Source organism: Harpia harpyja, chromosome 6 (assembly GCF_026419915.1).
Source record: "Harpia harpyja isolate bHarHar1 chromosome 6, bHarHar1 primary haplotype, whole genome shotgun sequence".
In the NCBI taxonomy this organism is placed as follows: domain Eukaryota; kingdom Metazoa; phylum Chordata; class Aves; order Accipitriformes; family Accipitridae; genus Harpia; species Harpia harpyja.
In genome coordinates, this window is record NC_068945.1 from 36,356,723 (window position 1) to 36,373,398 (window position 16,676).

General features: G+C 39.3%; 1 protein-coding gene across 1 annotated transcript in view; it reads left to right on the forward strand.

The window, feature by feature from the left end:
• The window catches only part of NELL2 (neural EGFL like 2), a 154,801-nt gene that overhangs the window by 36,314 nt on the left and 101,811 nt on the right, over nt 1-16,676 (forward strand). Inside the window, exons 4-9 of the mRNA XM_052790385.1 lie at nt 280-453; nt 559-655; nt 4,617-4,689; nt 4,868-4,950; nt 6,015-6,143; nt 7,432-7,534. Coding sequence (XP_052646345.1) covers nt 280-453; nt 559-655; nt 4,617-4,689; nt 4,868-4,950; nt 6,015-6,143; nt 7,432-7,534 — 659 coding nt within the window. The remainder of the gene's footprint in view (nt 1-279; nt 454-558; nt 656-4,616; nt 4,690-4,867; nt 4,951-6,014; nt 6,144-7,431; nt 7,535-16,676) is intronic.

Here is a 16,676-nt window from a genome sequence, read left to right on the forward strand (position 1 = left end):
AATCGGATCATGTTATGGAAAATAGTGTTGCTAAAGGAAAAAAATATTTGGCTTGGGATCTTGTGTACTTACATAAAAGTTGGAACCTGCTATTACGTGTTATTGAGAAGAAGGATGCAGTGCAAATCTGAAAAGTGTCTGCTTTCATCTTTGTACCTCCTTGCTTGTCTTTCCCCCTCTTTTAAATAGTTCCTGCATGATAATGAGAGGTTGTGTTATGTAAAATGTTGCTGTGCTGATAAGAATGGTTCATGAAATGATGATGCATTTATGGTACAGGTACCTGGAGTTGGAAAGCAGCGGTCATCGAAATGAAATCAGGTTGCATTATCGTTCAGGCAGTCATCGCTCCCATACAGAAGTATTCCCATACATTTTGGCAGATGATAAATGGCACAGGCTTTCCTTAGCAATCAGTGCCTCTCACTTGATTTTACACGTGGACTGCAATAAGTAAGTAAAGAGTGTTGTTTTATAAGAAGTTGTCACATGTGGAACATTCCAGCTCCGAGTGAAGGAAACGATAACTTGGGACTATGTTTTTCCCTTCTCTTTCAGAATTTATGAAAGAGTTGTGGAGAAGCCCTTCATGGACTTACCTTTGGGTACAACCTTTTGGCTGGGACAGAGGAATAATGCACATGGTTATTTTAAGGTATGCATTCGCTGAAAGGAAAAGAGTGAACTTAAAAATGGTTAAGGGATTGGAGCATCTTTCATATGAGGAGAGGCCGAGAGAGCTGGGATTGTTCAGCCTAGAGAAGAGAAGGCTCGGGGGGATCTCATCAATGTGTATAATTACCTGAATGTGTGTGGGAAATGAAGATGAGGGATCCAGACTCTTCTCAGTAGTGCCTACTGACAGGCCGAGAAGCAATGGACAAAAACTGAAACACCTGAAATTCCATCTGAACATAGGAAAACAGTTCTACCGTGCGGTTGGCCAGAGTAAGACTACTATGGAGATATTCAAAAGCCATTTGGACACAGTCCTGGGCAACCTGCTGTGGCTGATCCTGCTTGAGCAGGGGAGTGGGAGTAGATGATCTCAGGAGGTGCCTCCCAACCTCAACCAGTCTGTGCTTCTGTAATCATAACACAGTTTTTAGGGCCGTGGTGTGTTGGGTATCAGCATATCTGATGCGGCGAGCTGTGTTTCCATCAAACTGGACTTCACTAAGTAAAGCTGCAGAGCCAGATGCATAGGGCTCGGTGTCACCAAATGACACAGACAACCACAGCCTAAGACAGGGAAAGGTAAATGGCCGAGTGCAACAGAATTCCAGGAGATAAATGGTCAGATTATTGTCTGTTTCATAGCTAGATGCATTTTTTTGTGTCACAGAACACTACAGTCTAGAGAACCCCAAATTCATTGCCCCTGTAGGATTTAGATTTCATCACAACGTCGTCTTGGCTCACAAACGAATGAGATGACTGGCGTCAATGAAGAGAATGCTTTTTCCCCCAGAGGAAGAATATTTGTACATGCTTTTTGCTTACTGCTTCTGCTTTAACATGTATATATAGCAAGCACCTGGTGTATAGCAAGATTGAAGAAGTGAATGCTATGTTGAACTGGAGTGTAAATTTTGATTCCTCTGAGTCCATTAGGTAGCACTCATTGGTCACAGCCGCTTTCTGTCGTTTGGCCTCGATCTTCTCTGGAGCTGCTGTAACAAATGATGGCATCCCTGTGGATGCCTTCCACACTGCAGTCCCATTTGCCTCCCAGTAGGCATCTTTTTACTTGAGCTGCAAAATAGAATTGATGATGTTGATCACAGAAGACCCAATAACTTTTTAAAATATGGCCTGCTAAATCTTTTTTTAGCCTAAACCACTTTGACTATGGTTTTCACAGCAAGTTCTGTGCTTTTGCACTAAAATCAGAGTTTGGGTGTTGAAATACTGTTTGCTATACTTAAATGCTAATTTATATCCTTGTTGTGTATGAAGTACAGAGGTCCAGTGGGGCACTCATATTTGAAAACTGAAGCATGGCTTTGTTTTTATTTTTCAGTTCAATATGTGTTTCCTTTTCCTCCAAGACTAAGAGGATGTATGTTAAACAAGCTGCAAAATTATATTTCTGGCTTAAACAGTTGACTACAAGATTAAAATCAGAAAATATTAGTGCATTGCTTAAACTGATCTCAGATAAATTTCATTTATTCTATGTGCTTATAATTAATACTTTTTTTTAAATATTCCTTTTTATTTTTTTGTGCCTTCTCAGTTTTTGACTTGATTATATTCTTTTTTGCCAAATCATTAGGTGTAGAGAAAGAAATACTCCAACAGTGGACTGAATTTTTTTGTTTGTTTCTTTCTTTTCAAGAAAGGTAAAATTAAACAAAATACTTGGAGAATTTTGCCTCAGTTACATATATAAGCCAGCTTAACAGAAATACAGAAATGGATAGCTGTTAAAAGAGCATCAATATAGCCAAAATATACTGTGCTAAGTGATTTCTCCAGCATAATACGGTACCAATGGTCAAACTGCATCTGAAAATGTGATGCTGGTGTACAGGAGATTCATCAGCTTAGAAGATGAGGACTTTCAATGCTTCTTAGTGTTTTGGAGAGCCTATATTTTTAGACACTCACTGTGGGATAACTCCTACTGATCTGATTTTGAGAGGTCCAGGTGCTTAGCTATTTCCGAAAATCAGGCTGCTCTGAGTAGATTAAATGGATTGCCCAGAGCGGTCAAGGTACTCAAAATCATAAGTCACTCTGAAAAAGATTTTATTTGGCTGTATTTGTTTTTCAACCTAATATTGCTGCACTAAACCCATGTGCCAGTAGGCATATTCACACTGGGATATATTTGTACTTGTTTCACTATAAAGTCTGAAGTCTGAGAAAGCAATTCTGGCTATCTGATTTCCGTCACAGTGTAACTTCTCTTGGTACCTGGCATCCAGCAGTGTGTTAATTTGAAGACTAGGTTCTTGGGGAGCCTGTGCAAAGCCTCTCCTGTACTGTCAGGAGGTCCTGATTTGGGAGCCCAGGTGGGCTAGGTGTCACAGCTCCCTGTTGTTACTCTGGGAGAAGGAGCCTAAATTCCTGGCGAGTGGCAGAGGCCAGCTCGCATCACAGCTGATGTATGATGAATAAAGCTCCTCAAATAGTTGGAGGAGCTTTACTGTTAATAGCTAAATTATTTGAATACTTGCCTGTGTGTTCAGTGAAGAGTGTTTTAAACTTGAATGGGCTGGACCCTGCTGTTCCTCGTTTTCATGAAACTGCCATAACTTGGGTTGACATGAGTTTGAACTTGATGACACTGAGGAAGGAAGGGAGGAGAAATTAATGCAGTGAACTTTTTGGTGTGCTCTTCAAAGAGGTCTTTGCTCCTGACTTCCAGAACACATGCTGTGAGAGGTCCCGACGTGGAGCCCTGTCTCAGGCGCACCTATTTTTTTCACTATTAGCTAATCCCTGCAGCTCCTTGCACAGCGTGGCGAAGCATCCAGTTGCTCTGGAGTGTAGCTTTGTTGTTAAGGGAGAAAGGTAGGCATGGTACTTAAGTACCCTCTTAGTTGCCCTCCAGTGACACCTACTCTTCTCTGTAGGTCACTTAAGCTGCTAAGTCACTCCGAGTCATTCACTTGAGGTCAAAATTCTGGTTCTTTGACCTTGCAACATCTGTATTGAATGCCCAGTGTATGTGGATGAAATGTGGACTTTTGCATTTAGTTTGCATTGTGTTCTTAGTGTCGTGAAACATTCCCTTTATAAGCACGTTGAAGCATGTTGTAATTATTTTGCTTTTCCTCCTAAGAAGGAGTTTTGGAGATGCAGGGAAGGAGCCATGGATGAAAGGGACATCTGGAGTGAAAAAGACAGGATGGCTCACTTTGAAATTGCTATTTGGCCTTTGCTTTTGCAGAGCAGCAAAGTGGCTACTAATTATATCTTAATGACTAAGGATGCATGTAAATTCTGCCTGCAAGTACGGGATCTATTCTTGTGCGTGAAACTGGCCCTTTCCAGATGGCATAGTTGAATTTCATGCTAAACTTCCCTTAAGTTCTTGCCAACATGCAACACTGCAGCCGTGTAACAGACATGTAGTTTCTTGGCATTCTGCATGCTTTATGGAAAAATCCCTGTTGAAATCATAAAGGGTTTGCATGAATGTGTTTTTCCCGACTCAGGTTTCTTTAATCTTCACTTCTATTTGACAGTTATAGCTTAGTAAAAAATTTGCATTTTATTTAAAAGTGTGTTTCAAAGTAACTGAAACTGCAACTGTTTTTCAAATTACTTTTAAAGGTCATTTGCAAGCTTTTCTGCAATGACTAACTAAAAATAACAATGAATTCAAAACAGCCAAACTCTTGCCATGTTATTACATCTTGACATTTAATTTCATGTCTTTAAAAATGATTCAGTATGTCTGTATTTGTACATCTATCTATTTTACTTTCTGTTTATTCTTTTATCACTGCATTGTGTCCAGGCAAGAAGCTGTGTATTCATAAGTATTGTTTTTATCAGGCAGTTTTTCTGTGTGAGCTTTAATGTTTTACATGGTGAATGGAAAACATAATTTTGACAGGTAAAAATAATGTATCCTTTTTTTTCTTTCCACTTACACATAGGGCATAATGCAAGATGTGCAATTACTTGTCATGCCTCAAGGATTTATTTCTCAATGCCCAGATCTTAATCGCAGTAAGTCTACTAATTCTTATACCATAAAATGAAAGGTGTGCTTTGTACCTACTTTCTGTCCTACAAGCTTTCTTAAAACCTTGAATTTCAGTGTATTGGTTGTCAACTTTGACATGATTGAAGCTATTGTGAATACATGGGGTTTTTTTTAATTAATATACGTATTTTGTTATTCTAGCATGCCCAACTTGTAATGACTTCCATGGACTTGTGCAGAAAATTATGGAACTGCAAGACATTTTAGCCAAAACATCAGCTAAGGTAGTGTTTACTAGGACTCATGGCATGGCAGAAATGAGGACTCTGAGGCTTTAATTGCTGTCTTTTTAGATTATTTATGCATATGTGGGGATGTGCACGTGGGTGTGTGTGGAACACCCCTGCATGGTATGTTTATACGTTTGTATTTATGTATCTGTGCCTAGTGTCTGTACATACAAATTCCCAGTTCAGAGAGCTTTCTTGTTTTTTAATATTTTTATAGAATCATATTTTTTAATAGTAAACAGAATCCAAATCCCTGAGCAAGGAACGGTCTCATAGATCTTCAAGCTCTATCTATTAGGCTAACAAGTCGATAAACCTAGAATGAAATAGGTTACTGTGCTTATAGTGCTTATTGCAGCAAGACTTATTGGTTCAAGGCTTTTCTACACCTGAGCTGCCAAAGGTGTGTTCAGACAAAATATATACAAAAGAAGGAATTAAGGATCCAACGCAGCATTTTCTTCTTCTTTTTCCCTAGAATGTCACACCAAACGCATTCGTGTCTGCCGGTCAACATAAACTAGTCTTCTGGTTTTAAATGTCAGTTCTTGTAGATGTCTGCAGGAATGCTGTTACCTGGCTGATTTTATACACAAATGTTAAAAATGCCTTGGTTGAAGTGGAGAAACAGTTGCTAACATGTTGGTTTTGAGCTTTACCACCAATTTTGCCTCTCTGCTCAGATTTAGGTCTTTTGTGCATAACCTAATGTCTGCAAGTAGTTTATGTTGAGCAAAATTCTTGGTCAGTTCACACATACAAAGATAAGAAACCAGGGGCCATACCCATCTTCACCTACTCACTTTGTTTCATGATGTCCCTGATGTTAGAAAAGGATGAAATGCATTGTGTCTTGCTTCTTAATTTCCATCTCTGAATGAGTGATGTTTTAATCATATTGTATTTGGCAGTAATTGTTTTATTATCTTTGACTGCATTTTTCTACATGTATTCTCTCATCTGCATGCTTGACAATAAGGGGGACAGTTTCAATCATGTTTAAACTAATGTGGAAGCCACTTACACATTCAAAACTTTTTTGTGAACTGTAAATACAGTTGTCCCAAGCTGAGCAGAGGATGAACAAGTTGGATCAGTGCTACTGTGAAAGGACCTGCACAATGAAAGGCACGACTTACAGAGAGTTTGAATCCTGGACAGATGGCTGTAAGAACTGCACTTGCATGGTATGGCTACAGTTTGAGTGGAGACTCAGGAACTCTAGTGTTTCCTCTGATGACAGTTTTATGGAGGCAAATAATGAGAAAACTGCCAGGTGTATCCTAGGTAGTAACCACAAAGTGCTAGAAAACCTGTTCTGAATCCAAGGAATAGTATTAATAAATACATTTTCCTATTGTTTCAGCAGTGCCAGCATGCGTAGCTCTCCTATATTTCATGTCACCATACGTAGATGCTGTGCAGTATACTTAGCTATCACGTTATTCCCATGCACTGAGGTGCAAATAGTTTCTCTGGATAATTAATTCCCTGCTTTTTGTCACTATAAACACAGCCTTTTTCTTAGCAAATGATTTAGTGGATCCCTTGTGTCTGATTCCCTCTGGTTGCCTTTGGTTACATCTTAATAAGTAAGAAAGAGTAAAATGTCAGGGTCATATGCATGCTCTGTTACATCACAAATGAAAAAGATTTGTTAGATGGATGGAAGATTCCCAAAGGTATCACAACTCCAGAAGCTATTGCAAGTATCCTTTCAGGTACCAAACCATGGCATCTTTGTTTTGTCCATTCATGTAAAACTCTTTAATTCCATTTGAACTCATTAAATGCCTAATCCAAAAGCCATTAGAAATTGGTGAAAAGGATGTTGTTGAATGTACTGCACCTTAGATTGATTTGCTGCTATCTATAATTTGCTAAATGCTTCTTCTTAAGCTTAGTATGATTTTGATCTTTATATTTCTGGAGGGATATTCATTTTGCTTCTAGTATTTTGTGGTTGATGAGAAGAAGACTTAGTCCATGATATAAAATCTGGCTGACAGCTATTTAAATTTCTTTGAATTTAGTGTTAAATGTATTAGGTATTTTTGTCTCAGATTTTTTCTTGCAGCCACGATACTACCTTTTAGAAATGTATTGTCTGTTATGTAAAAATCAGAAGGCAGAATATTGTTCCGCGAGGTTGTTATTTCACACTAATCTGTCAGTTTGCTGCTGATTGGCAGAATGTTTTACCTCCAGATAGATTTGCCTCAAAAAAAAAAAAAAAATTGATCATTATCCTCATCTCAAAGAACACATCATACATGTCTAAAAGTTTGTACGCATGATATTCTAAAGATATAGTTTCTGTTCTTTTAGTTATTAAAAGAACCGTGTTAAAATGTCTTTTTGGGTGTTGTTACAGAGTTCATTGCATTTAAAAATAGATTTTTACGTTCCTGTGTTTGAGAACATCTCTGTTCTTGCTAAATATAACTACAAGTTAAGCGCCTTTTATTCTTCTAGAATGGTACTGTGCAGTGCGAGGCTTTGATTTGCCCCCTCTCTGACTGCCCGCTTAACTCTGCCCTGGCGTATGTGGATGGCAAGTGCTGCAAGGAATGTCAATGTAAGTTTTATTGTGGTGCTTCCTTCTAATGAGTATTTTGAAATCTGTAAAGAAAATGAACCTTTCTGTAAACATGTCAGTGGAGAACTGGTCAGGGAATGAAATATTTGGGTTGAGGAATTGGGGAACCTAGACTTCTCTGAAATATTTTAGGAAATTGGTAACCAGAAGGTTTTAATTTTTCAGGTGCGGGTATTTTGTTTCATTTTAGTTATGGTGGTGGGGGGGGTTTTTTTGGGTTTTTTTTTGTTTTTTTTTTAGCATAGATATTTCTTATCAATGTTTAAAAAGAAAAAAAGTTATTTAAAAACTTTCTGCAGACTTCCATAGTGTATCTTTTAGACCAAACTGCTAGAAATTCAAGAGCGATTGCCTGGTGTTTGTTTTGACCAGTGTTTCTAACACCTCTATCGCAAGAAGAATGTACTTTCAACCTTATGTTGTAGTGCTAGAAATGGAGGTTCAGATTTATGATTCTTCTTCTGTAATTAAGGGAAGAGAAAACTCATACTAGACCCAAGAGACCAGCAAAACCCAGACACCTAGAAATGTTCTTTCACAAAAGGTCAGACAGAATTATAAAGGAAACTGGATAGAGGTAATTTAATATTGTCATTTAAGATAGGTGATTACCTTTTGGTTTTATAGCATGTTGGTTTTGTTGCAAATAGGGCCAGAGAAGGGGAATTTTAGGTTAATCACTATCTAGATGGGCTATATGTAATATTTCAGGTTGATTATGGGCCTGTATCGCATATGTGATGGTTATTTATTTTAGGCTACAGTGGAATCCGTTCTTGAAATTGAGCATGAGATGCACACACTTCTTTATTCTGTGAAGGTTAAGATTTTGCTGTGTGGTTTCATCGCTCTTCTACTGCTGTATAAAGCTTCTTACAGAGTATAGAGAAATATATAACTGGTTAAAATGACATGTTGTAAGATAAAATTCAGGAAGACGTTTTGTACTCCATTGATCTTGCTCCCACAGGAGTTTATTAATATTTAATTGTGTTAGAAGTTACACAAACCATCCCATTTTATGAAACCTTATTAACTTACTCAAGTAGATTAATTCTAATTGAGAGGAAATGAGAATTCAAATACTTTTTTTTTTTTTTAACCAGCTACATAGAATTTCCATGCATATTAGATGGCTCAGGGAATTGGTAATTCAGGGATGTGAGATGTGTGGAGTTCAGGCCTCTATTTGAATCTTTGACCATGTTGGCAGATTTTGAAAACCTGATCCTCTGAAGTATGTTTTGTAAAGTACCACCTGTGAATTGAGTTGGGAATTCTCCATCCAAATGTTAATGGGGAAGCGCTCACATCAATATGACTTCTTACAAAGTTGATTTTATTGACAAAGGTCAAGAAGTGTGAACGAGCATATGGACACTGACCTTGTCGTACAGCATTGCTACTTCTCCTTTCATTTAAGATACAGTTCTGGTACAGCACGCTGTGAAGTTTACTCTGATACTGCCTTTTTGATATTCTTAATATTATCAAAGGCCTGTTAGCTTCCAGTGTTGTTAATTTGATGCCAGTATATAATTCAATTTATAACTGACATGCACACATATAACTCTCTTGACAAACTACCAGGAAAATGATGAGATAAAAAAATATAAATAAAAATTGCTTTTGAAAAATTATTCCTAATTTCATCTAGGTTATTTAAAGTGCCTTTAAAAAAAAAAAAATCAAACAACTTTTAAAGTGGCCAAATCCCTGGGACCAAAGGACGGAGAGTGTAAATTAGAGTCCCTTTGGCAAGGTAGTTAAATTCCAGAGTGTAAAGAGTGGAGGCAATGGAGACTGCAGGACCCTCACTTACTCTCCAGGCCAGTTTGGTGGAAATGCTGAGTTGTCACTAGTTCATATATATATGTGCCAGCTGTACCCTGTTTTCTTCGTGTCTTTAGCTCAATGTCTGAGCTGATTGAGGTCAGTGTGCTCAGTGACCATGGTTCTTGCTGGAGGGGTCAAAACTGAGTTCCTCCATGTGGATAGGTTCTGAGAATACTTTTTTGGTTTTGATTCTGAGAACAATATCAGGGGATGTACCGTCTGACTAGATTATGCAGGGCGAACACAGATGGCTTATAATTGGGAAAACAGCTAATTAGGGTGAGTTGCTCAAGGAGCCGCTATCCTTAGTATTTGACAATCAATCATAAATGCTGAGAAAAAGTGATGCCTAATACACTGTTCTTTAGCTGGGTTTAGTATTTGTTTCAAGACAGAACGTTTATGGATATCTCTGTTCCCTTCCTGGTATTTGTGGTACCTTGTACCAGATGATGGGTTGACTCTGCCAAACTGTCATGTGAGTAGACCTGCCCAGGCAGCGGTAGCTGTGGCAGCCCTGGCACTGTGTCTCTCCCAGGGCTGGGTGCTTCCCACCACACTTCTTCCTTTCTTCTGCTGGTGTTTGAACAAAGCCACCAAAAATGAAAAGAGTGGAGTCTGATTTAATGACAGCTAGCATAGAAGAGTGAAAGTGTACAGCACTTAAGCTTTTATAGTGACCAGCAAGCAGGCTTCCCAGGTTTTTGGTTTTATTTTGTTTGTTCTTTTCTTTTTTTTTTTTTCTCCTCCCTGAGTCATTGAAGATGCATCCATCTGGATGACTGGGAATGGCCTCTGATCAGCGCCATCCCCCCAGCCATGCCTGGTGCTGCTTCAGAGCGTGTTGGCTGGTTCAGGCCAAAATGGTGCCGTGATGTGTGCTGATGCTCAAACTGCATGGAGGATTACAGACTGTAATCAAGCATTTTTCAAGCCTGCTGTCGTTTACTAGTTATGGACATCACCAATTAGGCTCTCCTGATAGCCAGGGAAAGAGGCTGGCACCTCCGGAGGGTACTTGGTGCTGAGAGGGGGCTGGAGGGGATGGGATGAATTGCCTTCTGGAGGTGGACATCTCTGCCCATGGACTGTATAGGGAGCCCAGGCGATGAGATTAGATACTGAATTTTTAGACAGCTAAAGTTGTGAGGCTAATCTTTCCATCAATTAATGTAACGAATGAATATCATGTGTGTCAGATAGGAATGGAAAGTGCTGGATTTTTTTAAGCCTGGTTCTGACATTAAGCAGTTACGCTAAGAGACCTGGGGGAGCCTACCACACTGCCAAGCCCCAGGAATTGAATTTCAGCCCAGCCCAGCATTTACATATTGGACAGGGTGGCTTTGTTGTATCTTGTTTGATGACATTTTCAACACTTTAGAAATTTCAGCACAACTGACTCTTCATGTTGTTCTTAAATGTTTAGTTCAGGGAAGAACACTTAGTAAGGAATGTTGTAGGGTTTTTTTTTTTTTGGTTTGTTTTGGGATTTTTTTTTACCAATATTGTTTGACTTTGGTGGTTCTTGTGAGACAAAAGAAAAAAAAAACCATCCCAAACTCTGACCTTCTCCCCTAACTCTGTACCTTTGCTTGAGGACGTTCAGACAACTTGTTCTGTTTTGCCTTGTGTGAAGGTCGATGCTGGTAGCATAAGGAATGGCAATGCATGCAAATTATCATTGGGTTTTCTATTAGCCGTAATGGGCTAAAAAGCAATGATCTTCCAAGGCACATAAATTGACCAGTGTGTTGGATATATGTTTCAGCTGCAGACAAGCTATTCAACACACAACTCAGTCCAGCTCCAAAGCATACATACATCTTAGATCAATGGGAGCTTCCTGTGGAGAATTGTTTGGAGCTGGAAAGCAGACTACTTTCTTTTCTATTCCAATGCAATTTTAAACCTATCTGAGAAAGTATGTGCAAGAGATCATTAAATTCTTTTCTCCTCTGCAGAGACAAATGCATTGTGTTGTGATAGGCACTGATACCCTATAAAGTATTGCTTTAGACCACAGACTTGGCTTAAGAAGTACAAGGACAAGTTCATTCATTTTAAGTGAATTGTGGAAGGACTGCCAATGTCTTAGTAGCCGAGACAATTGGTACTTGGTCAGCAAATCTTTTTATGGTAACGTTTTTATTAGTTGGTGTATTAACACTAAGGCATCACTTCCGATAGCTACGTGATGTATGCATTTTTTTTAAATGGAGCTAATGTATTTTTAACGAACTAGCTGATTTTCATTTTTTTTAAGGCCAGAAGTGATATTTATACCAGTATCTGGTGCAGTAATAATTTCCATCACCAAAGACTGATCTCCAGGACGAAATTGTGCTCTTCTCATCACTGGCCTCCTCCCAGGGACACTGCAGACACTTATAGACCTAATCCCAAACTATTTAAATCTATCCCAACAGATTTCAGTGGAGGTTAAAGTCTGAGCTGTTATGTTCAAATCTGCAGGCTGTGTTTTTTCCATGCACTTGTTTTTTCTGAAACAGGACATTTGATGGTTTTCTGGTGCATTGTAGCCAAATCCACACTCTAACACAAGTATTTTAAACCATATGTGAGAAGCATAGGGCTGTACTGGATCAGTTTACACTTCTGGCACTAGCAGGCATGGGGAGAGAGAGTGTAAAGGGGTTATATAACTCGGAAAGGATTTTTGTACAAAATAATTAAAACAAAAATATGGACATTGTAGCTCTTATAACATGCATGGGTTTCTGATGCAGTGATCTGTCTTGCTAGCTTACAGAAACTTTTAATTTTACAATTAAGGTTAAGGGGATTTCCCCTCTTGCTCTTCATCATGCACTGATTTTTTTCCCCAAAGCTACACACTCTTCTGCAAGCTCCAGCACTTGTAGCCTACTGACACAGAGAGAAGGAGCTGTAAAAGCCCATCTGCTTCTCATTTGCACAGCAATGGGCCATCAGCAAGAGTTCAAAATTTTTATCTAGCAACTTAGGGAATATTGATTAAGCTTCCTCTGAAATTCATCATTTATCCAGGTGGATTGAAACATTATGGACTTAAGCCTGTGCTGCTCACTAAGTTTCATCTTTTCACACAACTGCTACCTTTTTTCTGGGCTGAGGGAGTGGCACCATCTTGCCTTAGGTGACATCCATCAGTGGCAGGGTGGCACGCCAGCCTGTGCCTTGTTCGCCCAAGTGCCGGTGGAGCTTCTCCCCCATTCAGAGTGGCACAGAGAAGAGGCTGCAGCTCAGAGAAATGATTGAATGACAGGATTAGTGAGCGCTGACTGAGCAGGCCATCTTATCCTTGCAGTAAATCAGAAGAAGGGGCAGGCTGGAAAGCAAAGGCTGGCAGGGACATGGCATGGGTCCGAGAGCTGCGGGGCAGGCAGCAGGCTCAGGGCGGCAGAGCAGGCATCGGTACTGGAGAAAGAAGAGGCAGTCTTCAGCAGTGAAGCAATGATTAGTCATTTATCATAGCTTTTTAAAAAAAATGCACACTTCAGAATATAGAGGAGAAACAACATTCTGGCTAATGCAAAAGATTAGTGGCTTTTTGATTATAAATATTTATATGTGGCTTTTTAAAGGTACGAGTGCAAATAGAGCATAGATTCTGTTATTTTGAGGTTGTTTTTTTTTAATATGAAAAATCAGATAAATTAGCCTACTTCAGAATAGTACTAAAAGATATCTGGAATATAGCCAGCACTAGATTATTTCCTAGAGCCGTGTTATTTATTATAACCTCCTATAGTCAACATGCAGAACTTCTGAATGTTATTTAGTATTTAGCAGAATAGTGTCCATTCAGCCTCTGCTTTCTGGATTTTCCATGCTGAAATGATTCACATCAACCTTATTTCTCCGGCTTTTGAATCACGTACAACGATAATACCACATTGTATTGACAGTTAAAAAGCATTATATACACACTTGTACTACTGAGATGAATTACACTGTACTTCACTGCCCATTTATGCCATTTTATTACTTCAGCAAGTCTGTGTCTTCAAAAGGAAGGCAGTACTTATATTAATTTAGAAATAGGACGCACAAAATTTTTCTAAAGAAATATTTTGAAGGGAAGAAAATGTATCCTTGAACTCATGTAGGTCAATAAAATCAGTGGAGCTATTTTAGATTTACAAAGCTACAGTGGAAAAGCATAATTGATGCATGTGTCATTTGTGAATCCAGCATAGCTCCTACAATCTGAGTCTCGCAGAAGGGTTGATGTTGGAAGGCACCTCTGAAGGTCATCTGGTCCAACCCCCCAGCTCAAGCCGGGCCACCTAGAGCTGGTTGCCCAGGACCGTGTCCAGATGGCTTTTGAATATCTACACAGATGGAGACTCCACAACCTCTCTGGGCAACCTGTGCCAGTGCTCGGTCACCCTCACAGTAAAAAAGTGCTTTCTTGTGTCCAAATGGATTTTTATGTGTTTTAATTCGTGTCCGTTGCCTCTTGTCCTGTCACTGGGCACCACTGAGAACAGTCTGGCTCCCTCTTCTTCATTCCCTTCCATCAGGCGTTTGCACACATTGGGAAGATCTCCTTGGAGCCTTCTCTTCTCCGGGAAGCGTAACATCTCAGGAAGCTGAGCACTGAGACACTCTAAGAAATGTTTTGGGGCCTTTTCTGTGCTGAACTCAAAGCCAGCTGAAGGCAGTGGAAAGACTCCCCTTGGCTTTGGTAGGCAGGGCCAGTCTCACCCTTGACCCTAGCTGCTCAGTCTCTGCTATATTGTCCATGGGAAAGCTATAGAAATTTTCAAACTACTCTTATACCAGAGCAATATATTTGGTTTATATCTGTTATATATCCAGTGGCAGAATTGTTGGGGGCTTTTCGGTGCAGAGCTTGTAGTCTCCAGTGACAGTTGTTCTTTGTAAGCTGGGCAGTATACCTCCGTCGGAAGGGAAGCGCTGAGTCTTTTCACTTGCAGTTCCCTCCTGAGCAGAAAACTCACTCCTCATACATCTGTTGTTCAGTGGAAATTAAAATACAGCTTACAGTAAATTGAAATACAGCTTACCCTAATTGGACTTCTCAGAATATTTTGCTCCTACGTTCCCTTTTGTCCTTCCCCACATCCTTTGAATTTCATTGTTCCGCGTTAGCAGAGGAGGACTGGGGGATTTGGTGCACTGTGCCTCAGTCAGACTTTTCGTGCATCAAAGTGCAGCTCCCTCCTAGGTGAGTGGCTTCTTAGCTATTCTGGACCCCATGCATTATGGAACTCCACTGGAAGACTCTAGGTCTGGAGGCAATGCATCAGTATATGAGGAGAATTCCAGTTAATGGTAAAGCCATCCAGTTTTAGTCTTACTGTGTGCCTGAGGGATGAATTATAAAATAAAGTATGCTTAAGAAAATCCTTATTCATTACAATACATTACACTGCGTGTATAGCAACCTGCACTAAAGAAGAAATTGGAAGCATGATATTGGTAATTTTATCGACAGAGAACTAAAAATATTTTTTACATGGGAAATTTTGCTGTAGGCCGTGCTTTGGTCTCCCCCGCTCTTCTTATAACCTATTTTGTTGAGGCTGCCTGGGAAGAGAACCTGTTCTTTTCCGTTCCTTTTTTTCATTATGTTCTTACCAGGGAGTTCACAAAATATAAAATACCTTGGAACATATTATTATTTTATTTTATTTCCAGCGCAAATAAAACATTAACATATGTTAGATATGGATATTTTGGCTTTCAGGCAGCTGGGAGTGGACAGATTGGCAGTGTTCCAGTCTCTAATAAGTTACTACCCTGACTTAGTAACGCTGTTTTCACTAGAATTTGCTTAGTCAGGTGGTAATGTAATAATAATAATAATAATAAAAAACCCTGTTGTATTTATAATTACAAAAATCACCTAGAATATGTGGATGTTCATGTGGCTATGCGTTGATTTCAATATGTTTGTTCTCACCACTAATGTGCTAATGTCACTCTGCACCTGCATCATTGGATCGTGGTTGGGGTTTTTTTGTTGTTTTTATTTTGGTGGGTTTTGTTTGTTTGTTTTGGGGTTTGTTTTTCTTATTATTTTTTGGTCTCATATCCAGAAGCATGTTGCCAAATCAGCAGCTTGTAGCTGATGTTGTAGTTTCTGCCTGGAGCTTTTCCTCTGTAGATTTTGCAAATTTCTGTAGTACCTGTAACAATGATCTTTAATGGGCATGCGTTCTGAAAAGAGCAGAATTTGGCTTTAGCTAAAGACACCAAAATGGCAGGTTTTGGACAAGGTCACAGAAAAGTAACAAGTTGGAGGCAGAGGGCAGTTCATGGAGCTGAGTAGAGCAAAATATCAAAACTCAACCAACCAAACAAGAGATTCATGGCTTGTTGAGAGCTGTACAGTTTTGCAAAGACCAGTTTGCACCTGATATACTCTTATTTGTAACAGGATTGCCACACTGACAAGGGTCATCTGAGTGGAAAGTTGGCCTAGGGGAGACACTGCTAGGAATGTAAAAGGCGGCACACGTACAGTTTTCTGACAGTGCCTATGTCATGTGAAATGAAGAAATTGGAAGGTTGCAAAGGCTGAAACTCAATAAATAAAATACTGACAAAACCCCACCACAAAACCATCAATAATGTGATGTTATTTCCCTGGCAGTCTAAGGAAGGGATGCTAAAATATGAGTGAAGTTGATTCAGTGAGATGAATATAAAATGATGTATACTCTTATCCTTTATTTGTCTTTTTGTAAAGATAATGATTTAAACCAGTGGCTTTCAGTCTTTTGGACTGCAGAAGTTTGAAGTTTTTCCAGTAGAAACATGTAGTGAATAAAGCCTTCTATTGCTTGGCTTACTTCTCCTAGCCATCACTTGCAGATATCTGAAGTGTGATGTATCGACCTCCAGGCTGTTATTGATCACTGTTTCTACATCTGTCAGCTCATAAAATATATTTGGCTTCAAATAACGGCCACTTTGTCCCACGTGAGCCACAACTTTAAAATTGAAATCTCAGCAGATATGGTGTACCAGTCCTTTCTCATACTTTCCTCATCTGTTCCTTTCAAAACAATTATTTCAGTCCTCTTTATTTGAAGAGTTTCTGCTATTTGCTTTCTTCACTGTACCGGGCATAGCACTGTATCTACTACAATGATTTTCATGTTTTTGTATCACTGTTCTGCATCTTTGCCAAGACAGACAGTGTTATTACTAATTTTTGCCTTTTTGGAGGGGTTTTATTTGGTACCAGTTTCCACGAAGGAGAAAGCTCTGTCCATTTGTTTGGGAGGGTAGTTGACCATCCATACTT